The sequence below is a fragment of the Nerophis lumbriciformis genome, linkage group LG27, assembly GCF_033978685.3.
Source record: "Nerophis lumbriciformis linkage group LG27, RoL_Nlum_v2.1, whole genome shotgun sequence".
Taxonomy (NCBI): domain Eukaryota; kingdom Metazoa; phylum Chordata; class Actinopteri; order Syngnathiformes; family Syngnathidae; genus Nerophis; species Nerophis lumbriciformis.
The window spans coordinates 15,005,554-15,027,538 of NC_084574.2; the positions used below are offsets into that span (position 1 = coordinate 15,005,554).

A 21,985-nucleotide genomic window follows, 5' to 3' on the forward strand; every position below is an offset into this window, starting at 1 on the left:
TGAAAACAGTACCGTATTTTTCGGAGTATAAGTCGCACCGGAGTATAAGTCGCACCTGCCAAAAATGCATAATAAAAAAGGAAAAAAAGTCGCACTGGAGTAAAAGTTGCATTTTTGGGGGAAATTTATTTGATAAAAGCCAACACCAAGAATAGACATTTGAAAGGCACACTTTGGGGCAGTAGCGGCTGTTTTGAAATTGGGCTATATGAATAAATTAAACTTGACCTTGAACCTTGACTTTGACAATACTAGAAGCTAACTGCTAAAGCTTCAATGTAAAGTAGGAGTGTTCAATGCAGATGTTAATACTATGAATACCTAGCATAGGATCTATATATAAACCATATTACAGTGATGAGATCAATATTTATATTTTATTTTTGTAATTATTACAATATCAGGAAATACGTCTCTGGATACCAGACCCCAAATGATATAAATTGAACCGAGTAGTACTGTATTTTTCGGAGTATAAGTCGCACTGGAGTATAAGTCGCGCCTGCCAAAAAAGCATAATAAAGAAGAAAAAAAACATATATAAGTCGCACTGGAGTAAAAGTTGCATTTTTTGGGGAAATGTATTTGATAAAAGCCAACACCAAGAATAGACATTTGAAAGGCAATTTAAAATAAATAAAGAATAGTGAACAACAGGCTGAATAAGTGTACGTTATATGAGGCATAAATAACCAACTGAGAACGTCTCTGGTATGTTAACGTAACATATTATGGTAAGAGTCATTCAAATAACTATAACATATAGAACATGCTATATGTTTCCCAAACAATCTGTCACTCCTAATCGCTAAATCCCATGAAATCTTATATGTCTAGTCTCTTACGTGAATGAGCTAAATAATATTATTTGATATGTTACGGTATTGTGTTAATAATTTCACATATAAGTCGCTCCTGAGTATAAGTCACACCCCCGGCAAAACTATGAAAAAAACTGCGACTTGTAGTCCGAAAAATACGGTACTCTGTTTGTGTGAAATACATACAAACCCCGTTTCCATATGAGTTGGGAAATTGTGTTAGATGTAAATATAAACGGAATATAATGATTTGCAAATAATTTTCAACCCATATTCAGTTGAATATGCTACAAAGACAACATATTTGATGTTCAAACTCATGAACATTTTTTTTTTTTGCAAATAATCATTAACTTTAGAATTTGATGCCAGCAACACGTGACAAAGAAGTTGGGAAAGGTGGCAATAAATACTGATAAAGTTGAGGAATACTCATCAAACACTTATTTGGAACATCCCACAGGTGAACAGGCAAATTGGGAACAGGTGGGTGCCATGATTGGGTATAAAAGTAGATTCCATGAAATGCTCAGTCATTCACAAACAAGGATGGGGCGAGGGTCACCACTTTGTCAACAAATGCGTGAGAAAATTGTTGAACAGTTTAAGAAAAACCTTTCTGAACCAGCTATTGCAAGGAATTCAGGGATTTCACCATCTACGGTCCGTAATATCATCAAAGGATTCAGAGAATCTGGAGAAATCACTGCACGTAAGCAGCTAAGCCCGTGACCTTCGATCCCTCAGGCTGTACTGCATCCTTGCAGCCATGAAATTCTAAGTTTATTATTATTTGCAAAAAAAAAAATAAAGTTTGAGTTTGAACATCAACCATCTTGTCTTTGTAGTGCATTCAATTGAATATGGGTTGAAAATGATTTGCAAATCATTGTGTTCCGTTTATATTTACATCTAACACAATTTCCCAACTCATATGGAAACGGGGTTTGTATTTATATGTGTTAGAAGTTTGCTTTGTGTACTTACAACACAAAGTGGCTTTTCCTAGTTGAGATGATCAAACAACAACTTGTCATATGAAGAGAACACTTTTCATTGGAGCTCTGTATGAAAGTATTATTGCAGCAAAATTATTTGCAAATGTGTATCTCAATCTGTGCATCGGATTCACATACCCGTGTACTAATGTGTGTGCCTGTATCTCAATGTGTGAGTGATTAATCAGAGCTGTGTGTGTGTGTGTTTTGAGTTGTCTGTCCGTATGATTTGTGTGTATAAACAAATATGTCCGTAATTCCTCGATAAGCTGTCTTTTTACACGTGACTTTTTGCTACGTTTCTGCCGTGAAAGAGTTGTGTGTGTTTAATCATTGTTGTGTGTGTGTGTATACACAATACGTGTATACAGTTGTGGTCAAAAGTTTACATACACTTGTGAAGGACATAATGTCATGGTTGTCTTGAGTTTTCAATAATTTCTACAACTCTTATTTTTTTGTGATAGAGAGATTGGAGCACATACTTGTTTGTCACAAAAAATATTCATGAAGTTTGGTTCTTTTATGAAATTATTATGGGTCTACTGAAATCTGAGATCTGAAAAAACAAATCATTGACTTGAAGAAGTCAGGAAAGTCACTTGGAGCCATTTCAAAGCAGCTTAAAGTCCCAAGAGCAACTGTGCAGACAATTGTTCGTAAGTATAAAGTGCATGGCACAGTTTTGTCACTGCCACGATCAGGAAGAAAACACAAGCTATCACCTGCTGCTGAGGGAAAATTGGTCAGGATGATCAAGAGTCAACCGAGAACCACCAAAAAGCAGGTCTGCAATTAATTGGAAGCTGCTGGAACACAGTTGTCAGTGTCCACAGCATGTTTTGCATCACCATGGACTGAGAGGCTACCATGCAAGAAGGAAGCCCTTGCTCCAGAAGTGACACCTTAAGGCTCGTTTAAAGTTTGCTGCTGTTCACATGGACGAAGATAAGACCTTCTGGAGGAAAGTTCTGTGGTCAGATGAAACAAAAATTGAGCTGTTTGGCCACAATACCCAGCAATATGTTTGGAGGAGAAAAGGTGAGGCCTTTTAATCCCAAGAGCACCATACTTATCGTCATGCATGGTGGTGGTAGTATGATGCTCTGGGCCTGTTTTGCTGCCAATGGAACTGGTGCTTTACAGAGAGTAAATGGGACAATGAAAAAGGAGGATTACCTCCAAATTCTTCAGGACAACCTAAAATCATCAGCCTGGATGTTGTGTCTTGGGGGCAGTTGGGTGTTCCAACAGGACAATAACCCCAAACACACGTCAAAAGTGGTAAAGAAATGGCTAAATCAGGCTAGAATGAAGGTTTTAGAATGGCCTTGCCAAAGTTCTGACTCAAACGTGGGGACAATGCTGAAGAAACAAGTCCATGTCAGAAAACCAACACATTAAGCTGAACTGCACCAATTTTGTCAAGAGGAGTGGTCAAAAATTAAACCAGAAGCTTGTGGATGGCTACCAAAAGCGCCTTATTGCAGTGAAACTTGCCAAGGGACATGTAACCAAATATTAACATTGCTGTATGTATACTTTTGACCCAGCAAGGTTTGGTCACATTTTCAGTAAACCCATAATAAATTCATAACCAAACTTCATGAATGTTTTTTTTTTGTGGCAAACAAGTATGTGCTCCAATCACTCTATCACAACAAAATAAGAGTTGTAGAAGTTATTGGAAACTCAAGACAGCCATGACATTATGTTCTTTACAAGTGTGTGTAAACTTTTGACCACGACTGCATGTAAAGCAATCTGTGTCTAAGAGTTGTGTGTGCGTAATCATAGTGCATTTTCAAATCATTTTGCAACAATAATACTTGCACAGCTCCGCCTTTGTAGAACCCATTTGAATAAAGCTGTGGCTCTACAGTAGCTCACAAAAAATAGTACACCAAGCACATTTCAGCAACCATTTTTATGACAGTAGACCTATAACCTTATGAGGGAGAATACTATAGACATGAAACATGGATATATTTTAGGGTATTCAGTGTATAATTTTTATAGCAGTATTGATTTACTATCCGCTGGAAATGACCCAACTCACAGCCATTAATGTCTAAATAGTTGGCAACGCAAGTGAATACCAAGCTGCCTACAGTCAAGCGTAGCATCATGGTCCGGGGTTGCAAGAGCGCTGCCGGCACTAAAGAACTTGCGGTTTATTGAGCAAAACATGAATTTAAACATGTACGGCGACATTCTGAAGCAGAGCGTGATCCTCTACCTTAGGGGTGTCAAATTTACAGCCCGTGGGCAGATTTAATCCGGCCCGCAAGTATAAAAATAAGTACAAAAATGAGCTGCAATTTTTTGAAATGAAAGAAACTGCTGTTTTAAATGTGTCCACTGGATGTCGCAATAGTAATTCAAGTGTAGTCCACGTCACACATGACAGTGTTTTAAAGATGATGTGTCAGCTGAATTTACGCGCTCTCTGGATTGGCTGCCGCTACTCCGATCAGGTGCTCCTGTTATGTCTAGCAGGAGATGGTGACAGACTCAAACTGTGGTGATGCATAATACCTTCTTTAATTGTAGATTATCCACTCAAAGGATAAAATATCAAAACGATGAGATGCAATGACTTAAGTCAACTTGACCATCATCTTTGTAGTTAAAGGGAAACATTATCACCAGACCTATGTAAGCGTCAATATATACCTTGATGTTGCAGAAAAAAGACCATATATTTTTTTAACCGATTTCCGAACTCTAAATGGGTGAATTTTGGCGAATTAAACGCATTTCAATTATTCGCTCTCAGACGTCACATCGGGAAGCAATTTTCTCACTTTCGTCGGTGTGTTGTCGGAGGGTGTAACAACACGAACAGGGACGGATTCAAGTTGCACCAGTGGCCCAAAGATGCGAAAGTGGCAAGAAATTGGACGAAATTTGTTCAAAATACGAGGTTGTGGGGAAAGCCGACGAAATGGTCAGTCGTTTGTTCCGCACATTTTACCGACGAAAGCTATGCTACGACAGAGATGGCAAGAATGTGTGGATATCCTGCGACACTCAAAGCAAATGCTGACATCAACTCCAAAACTGGACGGATCAGCTTTCAGGAAAAGAGAGCGGATGAGGGTATGTCTACAGAATATATTAATTGATGAAAACTTTATTCATTACTCGTGGTTTTACGTAAATTATTATACATAAACTGTGTTTACCAATAATTTAGCTTAAAAACATTTATTTTTTGCAATCATTCGAGTACATTCGGGTAGTCTTGTGTAATGCAGTATTTTGTGTCTATTTAGGTATGGTTAACCTGAGTGCTGAAATCGTGGAAAAATATATGTTCTTAGCGCACCTGAAATGGGCTGTCTGCACTCTCAAAGTGCATGTTGTTGCCAAATGTATTTCATATGCTGTAAACCTAGTTCATAGTTGTTAGTTTCCTTTAATGCCAAACAAACACTTACCAATCGTTGGTTAGAAGGCGATCGCCGAATTTGTCCTCGCTTTCTCCCGTGTCGCTGGCTGTCGTGTCGTTTTCGTCGGTTTCGCTTGCATACGGTTCAAACCGATATGGCTCAATAGCTTCAGTTTCTTCTTCAATTTCGTTTTCGCTACCTGCCTCCACACTACAACCATCCGTTTCAATACATGCGTAATCTGTTGAATCGCTTAAGCCGCTGAAATCCGAGTCTGAATCCGAGCTAATGTCGCTATAGCTTGCTGTTCTATGCGCCATGTTTGTTTGTGTTGGCATCACTATGTGACGTCACAGGAAAGTGGACGGGTGTATATAACGATGGTTAAAATCAGGCACTTTGAAGCTTTTTTTAGGGATATTGCGTGATGGGTAAAATTTTGAAAAAAACGTTGAAAAATAAAATAAGCCACTGGGAACTGATTTTAATGGTTTTAACCATTCTGAAATTGTGATAATGTTCCCCTTTAAGAGTTCCGTGCAACACTCGCAATTGGTTGACGGCTCAATGCGCGACCTGAACTCCAATGTAAAAATTTGTGTTTCTACATTTGTTGTTTGTTCTATTTTATGTTATGCATACATTGAGCATTTTGTTATTGGTTAAGTTTGTAGTTATGTTAACTTGATTTCGGCTAAGGTGTCACAATAGTCCAGGATATGACTCACCCACTACACCAATACATCATCCCACTACCAGCAGGTACAGAACTATCAAATTCCACAGGGCCCGCCTCGGGAAAAGCATTATCCCTGCAGCTATAGCCGCCTTAAACAGCAGGCTCGGCCGACCTGTCCGACAAGCCTGTAAATGTGTTGGTCATGTATGATGTCTTTGTGTTATTTTTGTTTGTGATGTGTAATGTCTATTGTTCAAATGTACGGCAGTGAAAATGAATTTTCCCAACGGGGACTAATATATATAAATCAAATCAAATCAAATCAAATGTTGATCATTGTTTTGTTGATATCATAATTGTAACATTTGATGATAAATGAATGTGTTGTGGCAGTTGCGGATGTCACCAGTACGGCGGTTTGACAAAACATTCGATTGCTTTTCCACACACGTATTTAATGGTGAACTGCCGACACGAAAATGCTAAACCGGAAGTGCTTAAAGTTTAATGGCTTTGTAAATACACCGTGACAACGTCTTAGTTCGTTGTCTTCTTCATGATGTTTTTGCAACTGCACCATGTTTTCCTCAGAAGTGTTTTGCCATGAGGAACATTTGTAATGTGTACATTTTCAGAATGTGCTTGTTGGATTTTTGGCCAAATTTGAACAAAATGAACGATTTTTAAGTTAACATGCCATGATTTTACCATTCCGACCCACGTGGGAATAGATTTTCCTCCACGCGGCCCCTGAGCTAAAATTAGTTTGACACCCCTGCTCTACCTACAGAAACAAACGGCTACATGATTAAAAAAAAAAACATACCTCGAAGGTGAAAAACTGCCTTGCTGAGGATGGTGAAGGTGAAGCCAATTGAGCAGCTGTGGGTCATTGTCAAGCAGAAGGTGGAGGAGTGTGAGGTGTCTAACATCCACCGGCTCTGGGATGTCATCAAGAGGATTCCAGTAACAACATGTGCAGCCCCGGTAAATCCCATGTCCAAGATGATTAAGGCAGCGCGAGATACCAATAGTGCTCATACAAAATATTGATACTTTAGACACAATTTAGATACTTGTGTTGCCAGCTAATTTAGACTAATAATGGCTGTGTGGTGAGTCATTTTTAGCACATAGTAAATCTATACTACAATGTCCCCCTTTGTCAGTCGATATTAATGTGCTGACTGGAAACTACTTTCTTAAGGTTACTAAATAGCTTTGCAAAGAATTATGGTATATCCCTTATTTGTTTTAGATTTGATTAACAAATCACATTACGTATGATTATGGTTACATTTCGATGTGGATGCTGTTGGCTTGGAGCCCGAGAAGCAAAAATGGAAGGCGAAGTGCAGGTAAAAATAAATAAAAACAAAGAGTAGCAGCAGGGAAGTATACAGGAAGCCTAGTTAAGCCATGCATGTTTTGGTTATGAAACTAAGCAATACGTTGAGAAACAAAAAGTCAAGCAGGGTTGCAAAACAAACATAAGGCTGAGCCAGAGGACAGGACTGGCGTATAAAGCATCCTGACTGGCAACCAGGAGCAGGTGTGTCCATACTTGCCAACCCTCCCGGATTTTCCGGGAGACTCCCGAAATTCAGCGCCTCTCCCGAACACCTCCCGGGACAAATTTTCTGCTGAAATCCTCCCAAAATTCAGGCGGAGCTGGAGGCCACGCCCCCTCCAACTCCATGCGGACCTGAGTCCGCTTTCCCACAATATAAAGAACGTCTACAGTAAAGCAGTCCGTCTGCCGTAAACAGCAATGTTGTGACACTCTTAAACAGGACAATACTGCCATCTAGTGCATTTGATGAAAGCACTTTTGTGCGTGCCACACAGCAATGCATAATCAGAGAGGGTGTTCAGCATGATTAGAAAGAAAGTGACAGAGAATAGAACAAGGATGGACAATTCAACCCTTAACTCAACAATGAGTAGATGAGTGTTATGTGTGTGTATATGTGTAAATAAATGAACACTGAAATTCAAGTATTTATTTTATATATATATATATATATATATATATATATATATATAGCTAGAATTCACTGAAAGTAAATTATTTTTTATATATATATATATATATATATATATATATATATATATATATATATATATATATATATGAAATACTTGACTTGGTGAATTCTAGCTGTAAATATACTCCTCCCCTCTTAACCACGCCCCCGACCACGCCCCCGCCCCAACCACGCCCCCCGCACCCACCCCCCGAAATTGGAGGTGTCAAGGTTGGCAAGTATGGGTGTGTCCCGATTGCTAATCAGACAGGTGAAATAGTGGCAAAAGGAAGCAACCAGGAACATGGAAACCAAAATAAGAGCACTGGACAAAATCTAAAACTAAATACAGGAACCTGTCATGACAGATTACAGGATCACATTGACCCATCCCCTTGTTCCACCCCCTGGGAGGTGAGGGGAGCAGTGAGCAGCAGCGGTGGCCACGCTCGGGAATAATTTTGGTGATTTAACTCCCGATTCCAATCCTTGATGCTGAGTGCCAAGCAGGGAGGTGATGGGTCCCGTTTTTATAGTCTTTGCTATGACTCGGCCGGGGTTTAAACTCACGACCTACCGATCTCAGGGCGGACACTCTAACACACTTTAACTTTAACTTTACACCATTCATCGTGCCTGAAAAACAATATAGAAAAGTGGAGCTTTGTCGCACCAATTTCAGAGCCACCTGTTGTTCTGACATAGGCATAGTACCACCATATTTATTTTTTCACCCCATTAATGTGAGTAATGTAAATTCACGCGCGGTCCATGTCCACTGTGCATTCCCATTGGAGCTGATGTGATCCAGTTTGTGCGTATAAAAAACAACCTCAGCCCTAAGCTCCATGCGTCACTGTTCATTCAATTTTATGGCTACAGATCACAGAAAACATCTGCCTGGTTTTTGGTATTGATTTTTTAATCCTTATTGGCCCGTCAAGCCTGATATGCTGGGATCCGTTCGATATCTAGGTTTGTATTAAATTGCACCAATGCAACTCATTTGGTGAAGCATCATCTTTTCCAGCCTCGAGAGTAACGTTTTGTCTTCATGTTCTAATATGCAGTATTTTGTATACCTTGTATCTTAGATTTTCTTTCGTTCTGCATTTTTGTTGGCATTGATGTATCCTTTTTCTCTTTCTTATAGTTTTTTTTTTTTTTCAGCTCTCTCCATCGTCTCACCCTCACCCTCTTCAACTCAACCTCTTTCATGCCTCAGGTTCATTTCCAATTTGAAAAAGCTTTGTTGGTCTGTTGCATCAGCAATTAATGATAATTCACTCAGGCACTTTTCCATATACAGAGTTCCTTTTAATCATTGCTATCAATGTGTGAGATTACTAAAAGAGAAACCGGTGTCCAGGAAGTCAGGCTGATTTGTAGTCAATGAGTGACACGTTGTTCAGTCTTTCAGAAAGAGCCGGACTGGAGCACGTCACTTATTATCTTCTCATCATGTTGTTGAAATGAGGAGCTCAAACATTGGCTTTTGTTCTGTAGCCTTGTGTAGCTGGCTCTGTCATTGTTGTGGAGAGTAACAACAATGTGAGAGATCGCTTTCAAAAGACTACACAGAAAACAGGAAGGCTTTTGTACCGAGTGTGGAAAATGACTTGGTTCCCTCGACCCAACAGAAATTGATCTATTGTTTCCATACACACAAATATATATATATATATATATATACAGTATAAATATATATATATATATATATATATATATATATATATATATATATATATATATATATATATATATATATATATATATTCCACATGCTTCGCAACTTCATTAATGCCCGCAGGTTTGAAGGCTCTTTGAAAGTAGCAATTGTGTCTTCTTTGTCCTTCTCGCCTTCGTGACAAGTAGATAATCGTTTATACTGTATTCCTCTCAGCCTGTGACAATTTGTAGCATGGCCGAACAGCATGTGGGTTATAATACTTACATCGTTTAATTTTTCGATTACCGTATTTTCCGGAATATAGGGCCATTAGGCGCACTGCCGATGAGCGTGTCTAATCAATGACGGAGCAGCATCTCCTCACCCGTGGCTCGCTAGTGCAATAACAACGCCGGAAATGAGTCCCGTGAAAAACCGTCTGACCGGAACTCTCTAATAACTAAAGTTCCTTGGGTGAATAATATAAACTCACTACACCGGTATGTTTTAGCGCTTTCATGGCGAGTTTACTGACAGATATAAGTAAGAACTTTACACTATTGTATATTAGAAATGGCAACAGCGGAGGATGAATGTCCCATAACAGGAAGAAGCTTATTGACTACGGTGTCGTCACGGATTACACATTTTCAGGACTTATGCATATCCCAAATTCAGATCAGCAGGTACCAGAAGGTAAGAAAAGTTGCTTTTGCATAATATTGCGAAACAAAACACCAGATAATATGTCTTACCTTATAAATACACCATAATAATACTCGTATGTTGAAGCACAATACAATCCATCAAGCGGTGCGGCTTCATAGCTTACCAAAGTTGTACTAAAACATGTTGATAGACTTTTGAGCGCCGTGTGTAATGTTCTATATTTTCAATGGAACACATAACATTTTGGTTTTGTTTACTTGAGTCATATTGTAGTTTACACCTATGTATTATGTGTGACTGCCATTTACTGGTCACACTTACAATTTCACCATGTACCAAATAAAATAGCTTCAAGCTCGGTAAGCACAACCAAAATTATTCCGTACATTAGGCGCACCGGGTTATTAGAAACACTGTCGAGTTTTGAGAAAATGAAAGGATTTTAAGTACGCCTTATAGTCCAAAAAATTTGGTAATCTATAGTTTTTTAGTGTTGTGTTATACTAGCTTTTACAAATTAATTCCACCAAAGTACACCGACAATGTTCTTGTATGTGGAACATGCATGTTGTTTGGTCGAGGATATAAAAGCATATAACTTACAGTATGTATGTAACTTACATCCCCCGCCATCCTGGAGATCCTGGAGCCTTTTGTGTGTTGCTGTGAAAAGTCAATTCTGATTTGCAGTTTACAGAGCACCTCAAAAGGCTCCTTTTCTATGGTGGCATAGATACCGATCATCCATAGGTGAGATCAGCTGTTATGATCAGATTAACTGTACATTTTCTGATCCAATTATGGTGAAAGCTATTGACCATATGATCTGAGAGAGGAACCATAAATTGCCTTACTTTTTATGAAGTGGGTCTCACTACAAATGTTGCTATCGATCCAATACTATGTAGTTAGGGAAAGCCTTGTATACCGATACCAATGCATTTTACTTTCAAATATTTAAGATAACAAAATGATTTAGCTTTCTAATTTCCAATCACAATTACATTCAGCAGAAAAACACAGGAAGGCAGTTGTTTCGTGACCGGTCTTCCTCTCAGGGAATAAAACACCCTGGTCAATCCCAATTTCTTTTGGATGACATATATGTTGAGTAAGAAGAACCACCGAGACAGAATAGTACTTGGCCAAGTTTTACTAAAGCTTCAGGAGACCAGCCCTTACAATGCAACTATAGCATCAGCAAGAAGAGGTCTCAATCCACACAAAAAGAGTCAGTTTAGTGTGAAAACAGCCCCTCTCGCCCAGAAAGTAGCAGAGCAAAGGCCTTGAAAACCGTTAAGAACTTGCCAAAACAGCTCTGTGAGCCGACAAACAGAGAGTTTACTGGCGGACATAAGATAAAAGCACGGAGATCACGAGAAGACACACTACATAGGGAAATACTAGCTAACTAACTTTAAACACTTAACAATATCTCATTCTCAAACAGTGTAACAATATTAACTAAATATTTTAACAATTTACTTATTTTGTTTTATATTATACAATTGTTTAAAGGGGCCCTATTATGAAAAAAAATTATGTTTCTTACCTATCGGTACCTACGGTTGTGTATTTAGGATCTGCATAAGTCCCGGAAATCTGAAATCAAACCGTGGAGACTTTGCAGAGATATTTATAAAACCATCTTGCCTTCAGCCGATTATCCATACATGGAATACATTTACCCAAAGTGCTATGCGCGAGTTCGCCATTGTAGTCCACGCTTTAGTCAATAAGCAGACTGGCTCGTACATGCATCCTCTAATACAAAGTAGCGTATAGTTCGAACTTATATCTGTCAGTAGACTGCATATGGAAGCACCTACAACTACAACATGGATTGTGGGGAAAATACGCGATCAAAGTGGAGTCATGTTGATAAGACCGCCCACAAAACGGGGCATCCTAAAGACACGATCAGAAACGTGGTATGTAAAACATTTTCCATGCACAATTTTAACCAAAGAACCACCATAACATGTCATGTAAACCACAATGAAGTGTTTTAAATGTAGAAAAAAAATCATATCATGACCCCTTCAAGTAAAATAAAGTCAATAGTAGAAATCTAAACAAAAGTAAAAACTACAATGCTACACCTACTGGACATTTTAGAACATTCCATTTGATATCTCAAGGCCTTATTGAGGTGGTCCCTCCTCAAACAGAGGTCACCTTTGTGGGACGGCATCTGTGGGAACTTTTACCTGGTATCTCCAGTCCTTGAATAGGACACCACATGAGAATTGTAGTACTGAAAGATTGATGGTTCCGCTCCCAGTTTCCCCCAGACTTGTTGAAGTGTCCTTGAGAAACGTAGTCAAATCCCAGTTGGTCCTATGGCCGTGTCATCATTCTGTACTACCAAAGGCACATTGTAGCAGGATACAGGAATGCCTTCATTCATCAATTCTCTAACCCATACACCAGTCCGGGTGAAATGTGCGCATGTGTGAAAAAATAAAACACTTACATTTTTCTGGACTGATATTTGTGTGACTTTCCTCCCAAACAACCATTGACCTCCTCTCTCTTTATACAGGATGGAATGGGCAAACTGCGAGTGACCAAAGAAGGAGTGAGACTAGAAGGGGTGTCTGAATTCCTATTGCCTTTATACGTCAAAGAGATTCAATCACGGGGGGTAAGTAAATACAAACATTTTTTTTTATTTTTACAACAAAGCTTTACTGTTTCCTCCAGGATTGCCCTTATTTTAGTTTTAGAGCATATTTGATACACATTGCTACATACCTTTGTTGTTACAGTTGCCAAAATGTTATTTGTTGGGGTTTTTTGCTTCTCAGAATTACGCAAAAACAACAAGCTGTTTTTTTTTGGTTCGTCAAACCTTTTCATTTGGCCTGCCGAACATCACCCAAATAGGCTTGATTTAACCCGGGGGTCAGCAACCAGTGGCTCTCGAGCCGCATGCGGCTCTTTAGTGCCGACGTTGTGGCTCCCTGGAGCATTTTTAAAAAAGGATTGAAAATGGAAAAAAATTAGGGAAAAATATGTTTTTTTGTTTTAGTGTTTTTTAGTTTTTTTGTTTGAGGACAAACGTGACACAAACATTCCCAATTGTTAAAAAACCCACTGTTTAATATGTTTGTGTGTAATACTCTCACTGATGAGAGTATTTGGTGAACATCGTTTTGTCCTACTAATTTCGGCGGTTCTTGAACCCACCATAGTGTGGACTGTGAGGCAACAGTTTGTTAACGTGTAAAATCTTCCACTCCTTCTTTTTCTCTTTTTGTCCACCAAAGGTTGTATGCTGTGCATGAATGCACAAAGGTGCGCTTTGTTGATGTTATTGATTTGTTGGAGTGCTAACCAGGCATACTTGGTCAGTGCATGACTGCAAGCTAATCAATGCTAACATGCTATTTAGGCTCGCTGTATGTACATATTGCATCATTATGCCTCGTTTGTACGTATATTTGAGCTCATTTAATATCCTTTACTTTTATCCTCTTTGTATATAATTTAGTTTTGCATGTCTCATGACACATTATATGTATGTAATTTTGGCTGCATTTCAGATAGTTGTTTGTGTGCCATGTCGTTCCAGACCACAGTGAACATTACCTAGCTTGCCAAAGATTGTAATAAATCTATTAAAAGAAGACAGCCTGCCGTTTCCTTTAACTTGAAAACACACATCTATACCTTTGGCCATTAAAAGCCAGTAATTTCCAGGAGTTATCTCACATTTTGACTAGCTTCTGATTTACTAATGGTTTCTAATGTTGTAAAAATGTGTAGAATAAATATTACATTTCAACATTTCTGTCAACGAAAGTTTGCTTCAGCCTGCAACACATAGTCATTTTGATAGTAGGCTATAATAGCTAATATAGACACCTACGTCATGTGTTGCGTTCATTAAAACACGTTCATTTTTTGCGGCTCCAGACAGATTTGCTTTTTATATTTTTGGTCCAATATGGCTCTTTCAACGTTTTGGGTTGCCGACCCCTAATTTAACCATTCAAACGAGGACGGCTCATGTATGCAGTACTACCCCCGCCCCACAGGGGGCAACAGTGAGGCAAATGTGTCACAATGAAGCAACAGAAAGAATACTTAAACGATGGCACTACCGACTCTGAAAAAAATCAAAATAAATTGCGAAAATCTGACTTTTAACAATGCCAATGAGTCATTGTTTTCTGTCGGACATTTGAAGTGGCGTACGCACTGACCAGACCAGCAACGGTAGAAATCCACACGAGTGAGCTTCATCACGAAACCCGGTCAGATCTTTGTAAGTGAATATTGTGCCCAAAGTTACTTAGTCTGTTTTGTATTGAAATTGCTGACTTAATGATGTTTTAAGTATTTGTGGTCATGTTTTTGTCTGAGGAAAGCTTGTTTAGCGCAAAATTTGACCAGTGGGGGGCGATAACGATACACCTTATTTTTAATTGTGTTGAGCCACATTCATGTTTGATGTAAATGTTTTTTACTTACTAATCGTATAAACATTTTTAATTTATTGTGAGAAACCTTCTGTTTATCTAAAATACACAATGGACGTTATACTTCTGTAATGTATATTTTATGTTTATATTTTTAGTCTTACATACGTAAATAAAAAAGTATTGTAAAGAAATAAAACAGAAGAAGGAAAATAATTTGAAAAAAGGAACATCAATCATCAACAAAACTTCTGGAGCTTCTGTTTCTTCATGTTGTTAACTATCAAAGGAGCATCAATCCTCAACAAAACATCTGGGGTTCTGTCATCTTCATGCTGTTTACTATCTGGCTAGCTGCAGACGCTGCAAAAGAGTAGTGAATTTATTCGCCGATGTGTTTACTTTGTAATTAGGTAAACACAGTCTCAAAGGAATTGAACCTGCTGAGGCACTTTCTGACGAAATATTCTTATTTTGGCGTCCGGCCCCTGAGCTCTTGGGCTCTTGAAACTGCGGCCCTCTTCATTATGTAGTTGATAGCCCTGTCTCGGGCTCCTCTCCAGCCCAGAGCCGAGGGAGGGGCCCGGCTCTTCCATGTAGGTGCCCGTTACGTCATGGGGCCCCTACGGGCTCCCCGGCCACAGGACACCCGCTCCCCAATCCCTCCTATGGACACTAAAATCAATGCACCTAGGAAATAAGTTCCGGTCATACTTAAAATGACCAAAATAGTGTAAATATTGTACATATTACAAATTGTTATAAATGTGTCTGTTACTACATTAAATAGAAAATGAGTGTGTGTAAAAAAACTAGTATATTTCAAGTTCGGCTACTCTTTGAGATTTGTCTTCAAACAATATACAATCACAGGGCAAAACAAATGATGGCGTTATTCTGCACTGAATGTGTTATCTTATTTATATTGAACTCTGTACTTAGTGTCTCCAAATAGCCTACAATAAAACAATATGTACACTTGCTGTTTTATAATACTGAGTTACTCATTGTAATTGCCAGTCATTTTTTTTGCCTGCGCATCTCACATGGGTGGAAGAAAAAGTAGTTTGCATTTCATTTAGACGAGACCTCAATGATTTAGATACTTTTCACTGTGGTCCTGTTAATGGTATACGGTAAATTACAGACTATGAGCCGTTACTTTTTTCCTACACTTTGAACCCTGCGGCTTATTCGATGGAGTGGCCAATTTATAGATTTTCCTTCGGTGACGGCCATAATATAAACAATTAAAAAAATACAATAAAAACTAGCAAAAACACTTGTTTGTGCTATGGCGCTATTTTGAGGATACATTCACTCACTGCAGTAGTTGCAGTATCCTTCCATGTAGTGCTTTCAAAAACCGGAAGTAGAAGTGTCGTTTAGTGTTTTAGCCATCCATAGCGTTACTACAAGTATGGATTCTTCATTCATCACTCCAGGCAACGTTTGTACTTTTTACAGTATGACTAAAACTGTTTATACTTACTAAACAGTCCCATCTGTAGTCTGTAGGAGTGTTTTCATACATATTTGTATGTGTTATCGTAATGTAATGAGGCTAGTGTCGTTAGGATTAGCTAATATGATACCACCTTTATAAGTGTTTGTGTTAATATTATTAACTTACAACTGCAATTTTTTTGTGTTATTTCAGTTTCACAAATTCCTCACTAAATTCGCCAAAACACCAACGTGGAGTTAATAAGTCTGTTTAGCAGATTGGAGAGCTTGCTTCTGCAGCTAGTGGGTCCATGACTATGACTTCTGTTTTATCTGATCAGCCGTTTTACTGCCGTGTTACAGGCACTGTTTGGAAACAAATAAGGTATATAAATAAACATTTACAGAATCTTACTGCATTAATAACTCATTTAGCACCTTAAATATCTGCAGCTTATTGTCCGGTGCGGCTAATATATATATAAAAAAATGTTTGAACAAAATTTAGTGGGTTCGGCTTATATCCGGTGCGCTGTCTAGTTAAAAAAATACGGTACATTATCTCAAATAACTAAAGTATCTAAAGTATCAATATTTTGATTTGAAAATGGATATTAGAGAATAAAGACCTGGTATCAGCTAAATCGTTATTTTAGTATCGATTCACATTTTACAAATTCAAAAGACAAAATATTTTTCCAAGGGAGGACGTTAACTAGAAGACCTCCGCTCCCAACACAACAGTTTTTACCAAAACTAACTAATTTCCTAAATACTGATTGTGTTCACAGCTACAGGACGGCTTGCTAACATATTCGACTTCAACTCTGCCCGGCAGGGGGCACATATTCGCTAAAGTTAGTGAACCAAAGGTGCCGAAAAGTCGGGGTCTAACTAGCAAATTGCTAGCTCAAAGCCGTCGTCAAGCAACCCAAAGCTAAACAACAAAACCGAAAGAATTTGACATATTTTAAACGCTTCTGACCACACAAAAGATCTACAAGAAAGACTGACACAGCTCTGGCCGGTGCAGGATACGTGGAAAATAAAATACATAAAAAAACACCATAGAGCCGCCGTTTGTTGCAGAAGTTAAAAACACCAACGGCTTTACTTCGCTGCAGAGCAATCATTAGCACGACAACGGGGAAATACAGCGTACCAGAGGTGGAATCGGACTTAAAGGGGAACATTATCACAATTTCAGAAGGGTTAAAACCATTAAAAATCAGTTCCCAGTGGCTTATTTTATTTTTCGAAGTTTTTTTCAAAATTTTACCCATCACGCAATATTCCTAAAAAAAGCTTCAAAGTGCCTGATTTTAACCATCGTTATATACACACCCGTCCATTTTCCTGTGACGTCACACAGTGATGCCAACACAAACAAACATGGCGCATAGAACAGCAAGCTATAGCGACATTAGCTCGGATTCAGACTTGGATTTCAGCGGCTTAAGCGATTCAACAGATTACGAATGTATTGAAACGGATGGTTGTAGTGTGGAGGCAGGTAGCGAAAACGAAATTGAAGAAGAAACTAAAGCTATTGAGCCATATCGGTTTGAACCGTATGCAAGCGAAACCGACGAAAACGACACGACAGCCAGCGACACGGCAGAAAGCGAGGACGAATCCGGCGATCGCCTTCTAACCAACGATTGGTATGTGTTTGTTTGGCATTAAAGTAAACTAACAACTATGAACTAGGTTTACAGCATATGAAATACATTTGGCAACAACATGCACTTTGAGAGTGCAGACAGCCCAATTTTCATCAATTAATATATTCTGTAGACATACCCTCATCCTCTCTCTTTTCCTGAAAGCTGATCTGTCCAGTTTTGGAGTTGATGTCAGCAGGCCAGGGAAGCTAGGGTCGATATTCTTCTCTTGATCATCTTCGGTGGCATAAGGGACGGTGTGAGCCAAGACATCCAGGGGATTTAGCTTGCTCGTCTGCGGGAACAAACTGCCGCCATTGCTTGCCGTGCTACCGAGGGCCTTTGTCCCTGAATTGCTCACATACTCCGGCAGATTCAATGGGGGTCTGGCGGCAGATTATTTTGACTTTATCGTTGGAAATGCATCTGCTTTGAGTGTCGCAGGATATCCACACATTCTTGCCATCTCTGTCGTAGCATAGCTTTCGTCAGTAAAGTGTGCGGAACAAACGTCCAATTTCTTGCCACTTTCGCATCTTTGGGCCACTGGTGCAGTTGAATCCGTCCCTGTTCGTGTTGTTACACCCTCCGACAACACACCGACGAGGCAAGATGTCTCCAAGGTACGGATAACAGTCAAAAAAACGGAAAATAAAAGAGCTGATTTGACTCGGTGTTTGTAATGTGTTTGAGAAAATGGTGGATTGCTTCCCGATGTGACGTCACGTTGTGACGTCATCGCTCCGAGAGCGAATAATAGAAAGGCGTTTAATTCGCCAAAATTCACCCATTTAGAGTTCGGAAATCGGTTAAAAAAATATATGGTCTTTTTTTCTGCAACATCAAGGTATATATTGACGCTTACATAGGTCTGGTGATAATGTTTCTCTTAAAAGAGTGATTAGGAACTCTACAAAACAATATAAATAAGATACAAAGCAATGTCGACAATCTCCAGGAACAGATGATCAACGGTGTACAAAAAGATGTTGCAGATATCAAGAACAGATGATCAAAGGTGTAACAAAAGATGTTGCAGATCCCCAAAAACAGATGATCAAAGACAGAAAATAATCTCTTACAGATATGATGGAATTTAGAAAGTTCAGAGGAGAAATTAAGATTCTATGTGAAGACAACAAAGCATTAAAACGGGAGGTGGAGAAGCTGAAAGAGGAGAATGCAAAATTGCGCCAACAGTCGAATGCCAAGCAGCAAGACAACGCCCATTGGGACTAGAGCAGTGTTGTGGAGAACATTAAAATGCAGATAAAAGCATTGTGGCAACAGTTACAACTAAATAACACTGATTTGAAGAACTTCAGGGAGGAGATGACTGCATTGAGACAACAGCTCAATGCCAGACAACAAGATGTCACCAATCTGGGGAGTATCAGTGTTTTGGAAAAGATCAAAGAGAAAGTGGATCACTTTACACGACAGAATGACAACATCATTGCAGGGCTAGGCATCAATCCTCGATCCTATGCAAGAGCAGTTGACAACAGATGACATGCTTCAAAAGAGCAACAAGTGGTCAACTTTCTGCAATCAATGAGAATCGATGTCGATATTAACACCATTGTTAAGCTCGCCAACAGGAAATCCAAAATGGCCCTGCTGAAACAGGGAATAAAGCTGAAGGGCACAAGCACCTCACTAAACGCAATGCTGGAATCGCCAAGAAAGCACGAGACTTGAGGAAATGGGGGAACATTCATAGAACTCGGAGCGTCAACTGCAAAATCTACATAAAGTTGAATGGAAGTTGTGGAGGTTGCCCTCCAGTGGGTTCCTCAGACCACCATAGACTGCCACGAGAGCCCGGGTCAGGGTTACAACACTGTTTATTTTCATAAAATCGTGCAAGGGTTTTGCTTTCCAGCAAAATGTTTTCTCTGCCTCAGTCTCTCAGTCTCTCGCTCTCTCGCTCTCGCTCCCACTCCAGCTCCAACCACGTGTCTCATTCCGGCTGCTGCTAATAAAGGCGACAGGTGATTAGATAACAAGGCCCACCTGGGCCATCTATGCAACTGCCACTGTCTTCGAGGCCGGTCCTGGCAGACCCCGTTCCGCGGCAGGCCCGCAGGCCACGCCCCCCTCCACAGAGGTCCACAAGCAAGAGTCCTAGTTGTCAAAGACATCAAGGATCTGGACGAATGTCAGAACTCCCAGCAATCACAACAACAATGATAATGGAGTCTGACGGAAAACAATCATTGACATTCAACTACAAAAATTTCAAGGCTTTGAGGGATTACCAAACAAGAAGATCTTCACTCAGGTGCACATTCATCTACACTTACAGACATTCATGGAGCAACAAAACAATTGGTGGACAGGAATGTATGGAACTGAAAACCTTCAGCAGCATAGATCAGAATAGATAAAGATATAGATCCAGATACATTTTTTTTTCATAACAGGAATCAGTGTTTTTATTATACAGACGAACAATATAATGGAAACATTGATCGAAATCGAAAACAATTAATTTAAACTGCAGAAGTTTGTATGCAAACTACAACAACATGAAGCATTTTTGGAACAATTCAACAAACCATTGACTGTTCAAACTACATGTGTTCACAAAGTACAAAGAAGAACAATTATGATGAACATCTTGAACCTTTTTTTTAAGTATTTAATATGTTTCCTTACTTATGGTATTTAATATGTTTCCTTACTTATGGTATATAATGTATTTATTATTTATTTATTCACTGTTCTGTTACAACCAGAGAACAACAGAAAACAAAACAGAGAACCTGCTTGGCACTCAGCATCAAGGGTTGGAATTAGAGGTTAAATCACCAAAATGATTCACGAGCGCCGCCACCGCTGCTGCTCACTGCTCCCCTCACCTCCCAGGGGGTGGAAAAAAAGGGATGGGTCAAATTCAGAGGGTCATTTCACCACACCTAGTGTGTGTGTGACTATCAGTGGTACTTTAACTTTAACTTTAACAAGGAAATGGGATACAATTGCAATGATATGAGAAGGGGTGGGATTAAATAAGCTCTGCTTCTTCCTACTACTTTTCGGACGCGCTGTAATGAAACAACTGGAAATAAGGGATGCATTACATTGTATCGTATGCACGTTTGAAATAAACAAACTGAACTGAAAAAAAACTGAAACTGAATTTGAGCTGATCCAGCAATTGAAACTGTTGTATCCCATATAAGTACACAATAGGGTTGTACGGTATACCGGTATTAATATAGTACCGCAAAACTAATGAATAATTTTCGGTACTATATCGTCTCTGAAACGTACCGGTCCTGCACCCACCCGCGCCCGTGTCTTGACATTGCTGGTTTACGAGCAGAAGAGCATGTTCGGCAGCGCACAATCACAGAGTACTTACAAGCAGACACAGTGTGTAGATAGAAAAGGTAGGACGGACTCATTTTGGCTTAAAACTAAAGATAAAAGTGAAGTTATAACACTGAAACGCCCTCAGGAAGAGGTGCTTTAAAACATGATTAGCTAACTAGCGGTTTACGTCCATCCACCGTCGGCAGTGTTTTAGCGACTTCTAAATCACTAATCCTGGTCTCCATGGCGACAAATAAAGTAAGTTTCTTACAAGTATCATCCCTGCAGGACGAGGAATAGCTAAACATGCTTCACTACACACCGTAGCTCACCGGCGTCAAAATGTAAACAAACACCATGGGTGGATCGACACCTGACATCCACTGTAATGATACCAAGTACAGGCACGTATCTAGTTGATCCTACGATGATTACGTTGATATTTTTTGGCATCACAACATCTTCTTTCGTTTGTTTTAAATGTATACTATGTTTATAAACTCAGGAAATACGTCCCTCGACACATGATGACCTTGAATATGACCAATGTATGATCCTGTATTTTGATTGATTGATTGATTGATTGAAACTTTTATTAGTAGGTTGCACAGTTCAGTACATATTCCATACAATTGACCACTAAATGGTAACACCCGAATAAGTTTTTCAACTTGTTTAAGTCGGCGTCCACGTAAATCAATTCATGGTAACATGGTAACTACTTGGTATCGGACTGATACCCAAATTTGTGGTATCATCCAAAACTAATGTAAAGTATCCGAACAACAGAAGAATAAGTGATTATTACATTTTAACAGAAGTGTAGATAGAACATGTTAAAAGAGAAAGTAAGCTGATGTTAACAGTAA

The 21,985-nt window shown here is 39.2% G+C and overlaps 1 protein-coding gene across 1 annotated transcript in view; it reads left to right on the forward strand.

Moving 5' to 3' along the window:
- The window catches only part of LOC133570123 (zeta-sarcoglycan), a 783,896-nt gene that overhangs the window by 514,771 nt on the left and 247,140 nt on the right, over positions 1–21,985 (forward strand). Inside the window, exon 3 of the mRNA XM_061922813.2 lies at positions 12,804–12,905. Coding sequence (XP_061778797.1) covers positions 12,804–12,905 — 102 coding nt within the window. The remainder of the gene's footprint in view (positions 1–12,803; positions 12,906–21,985) is intronic.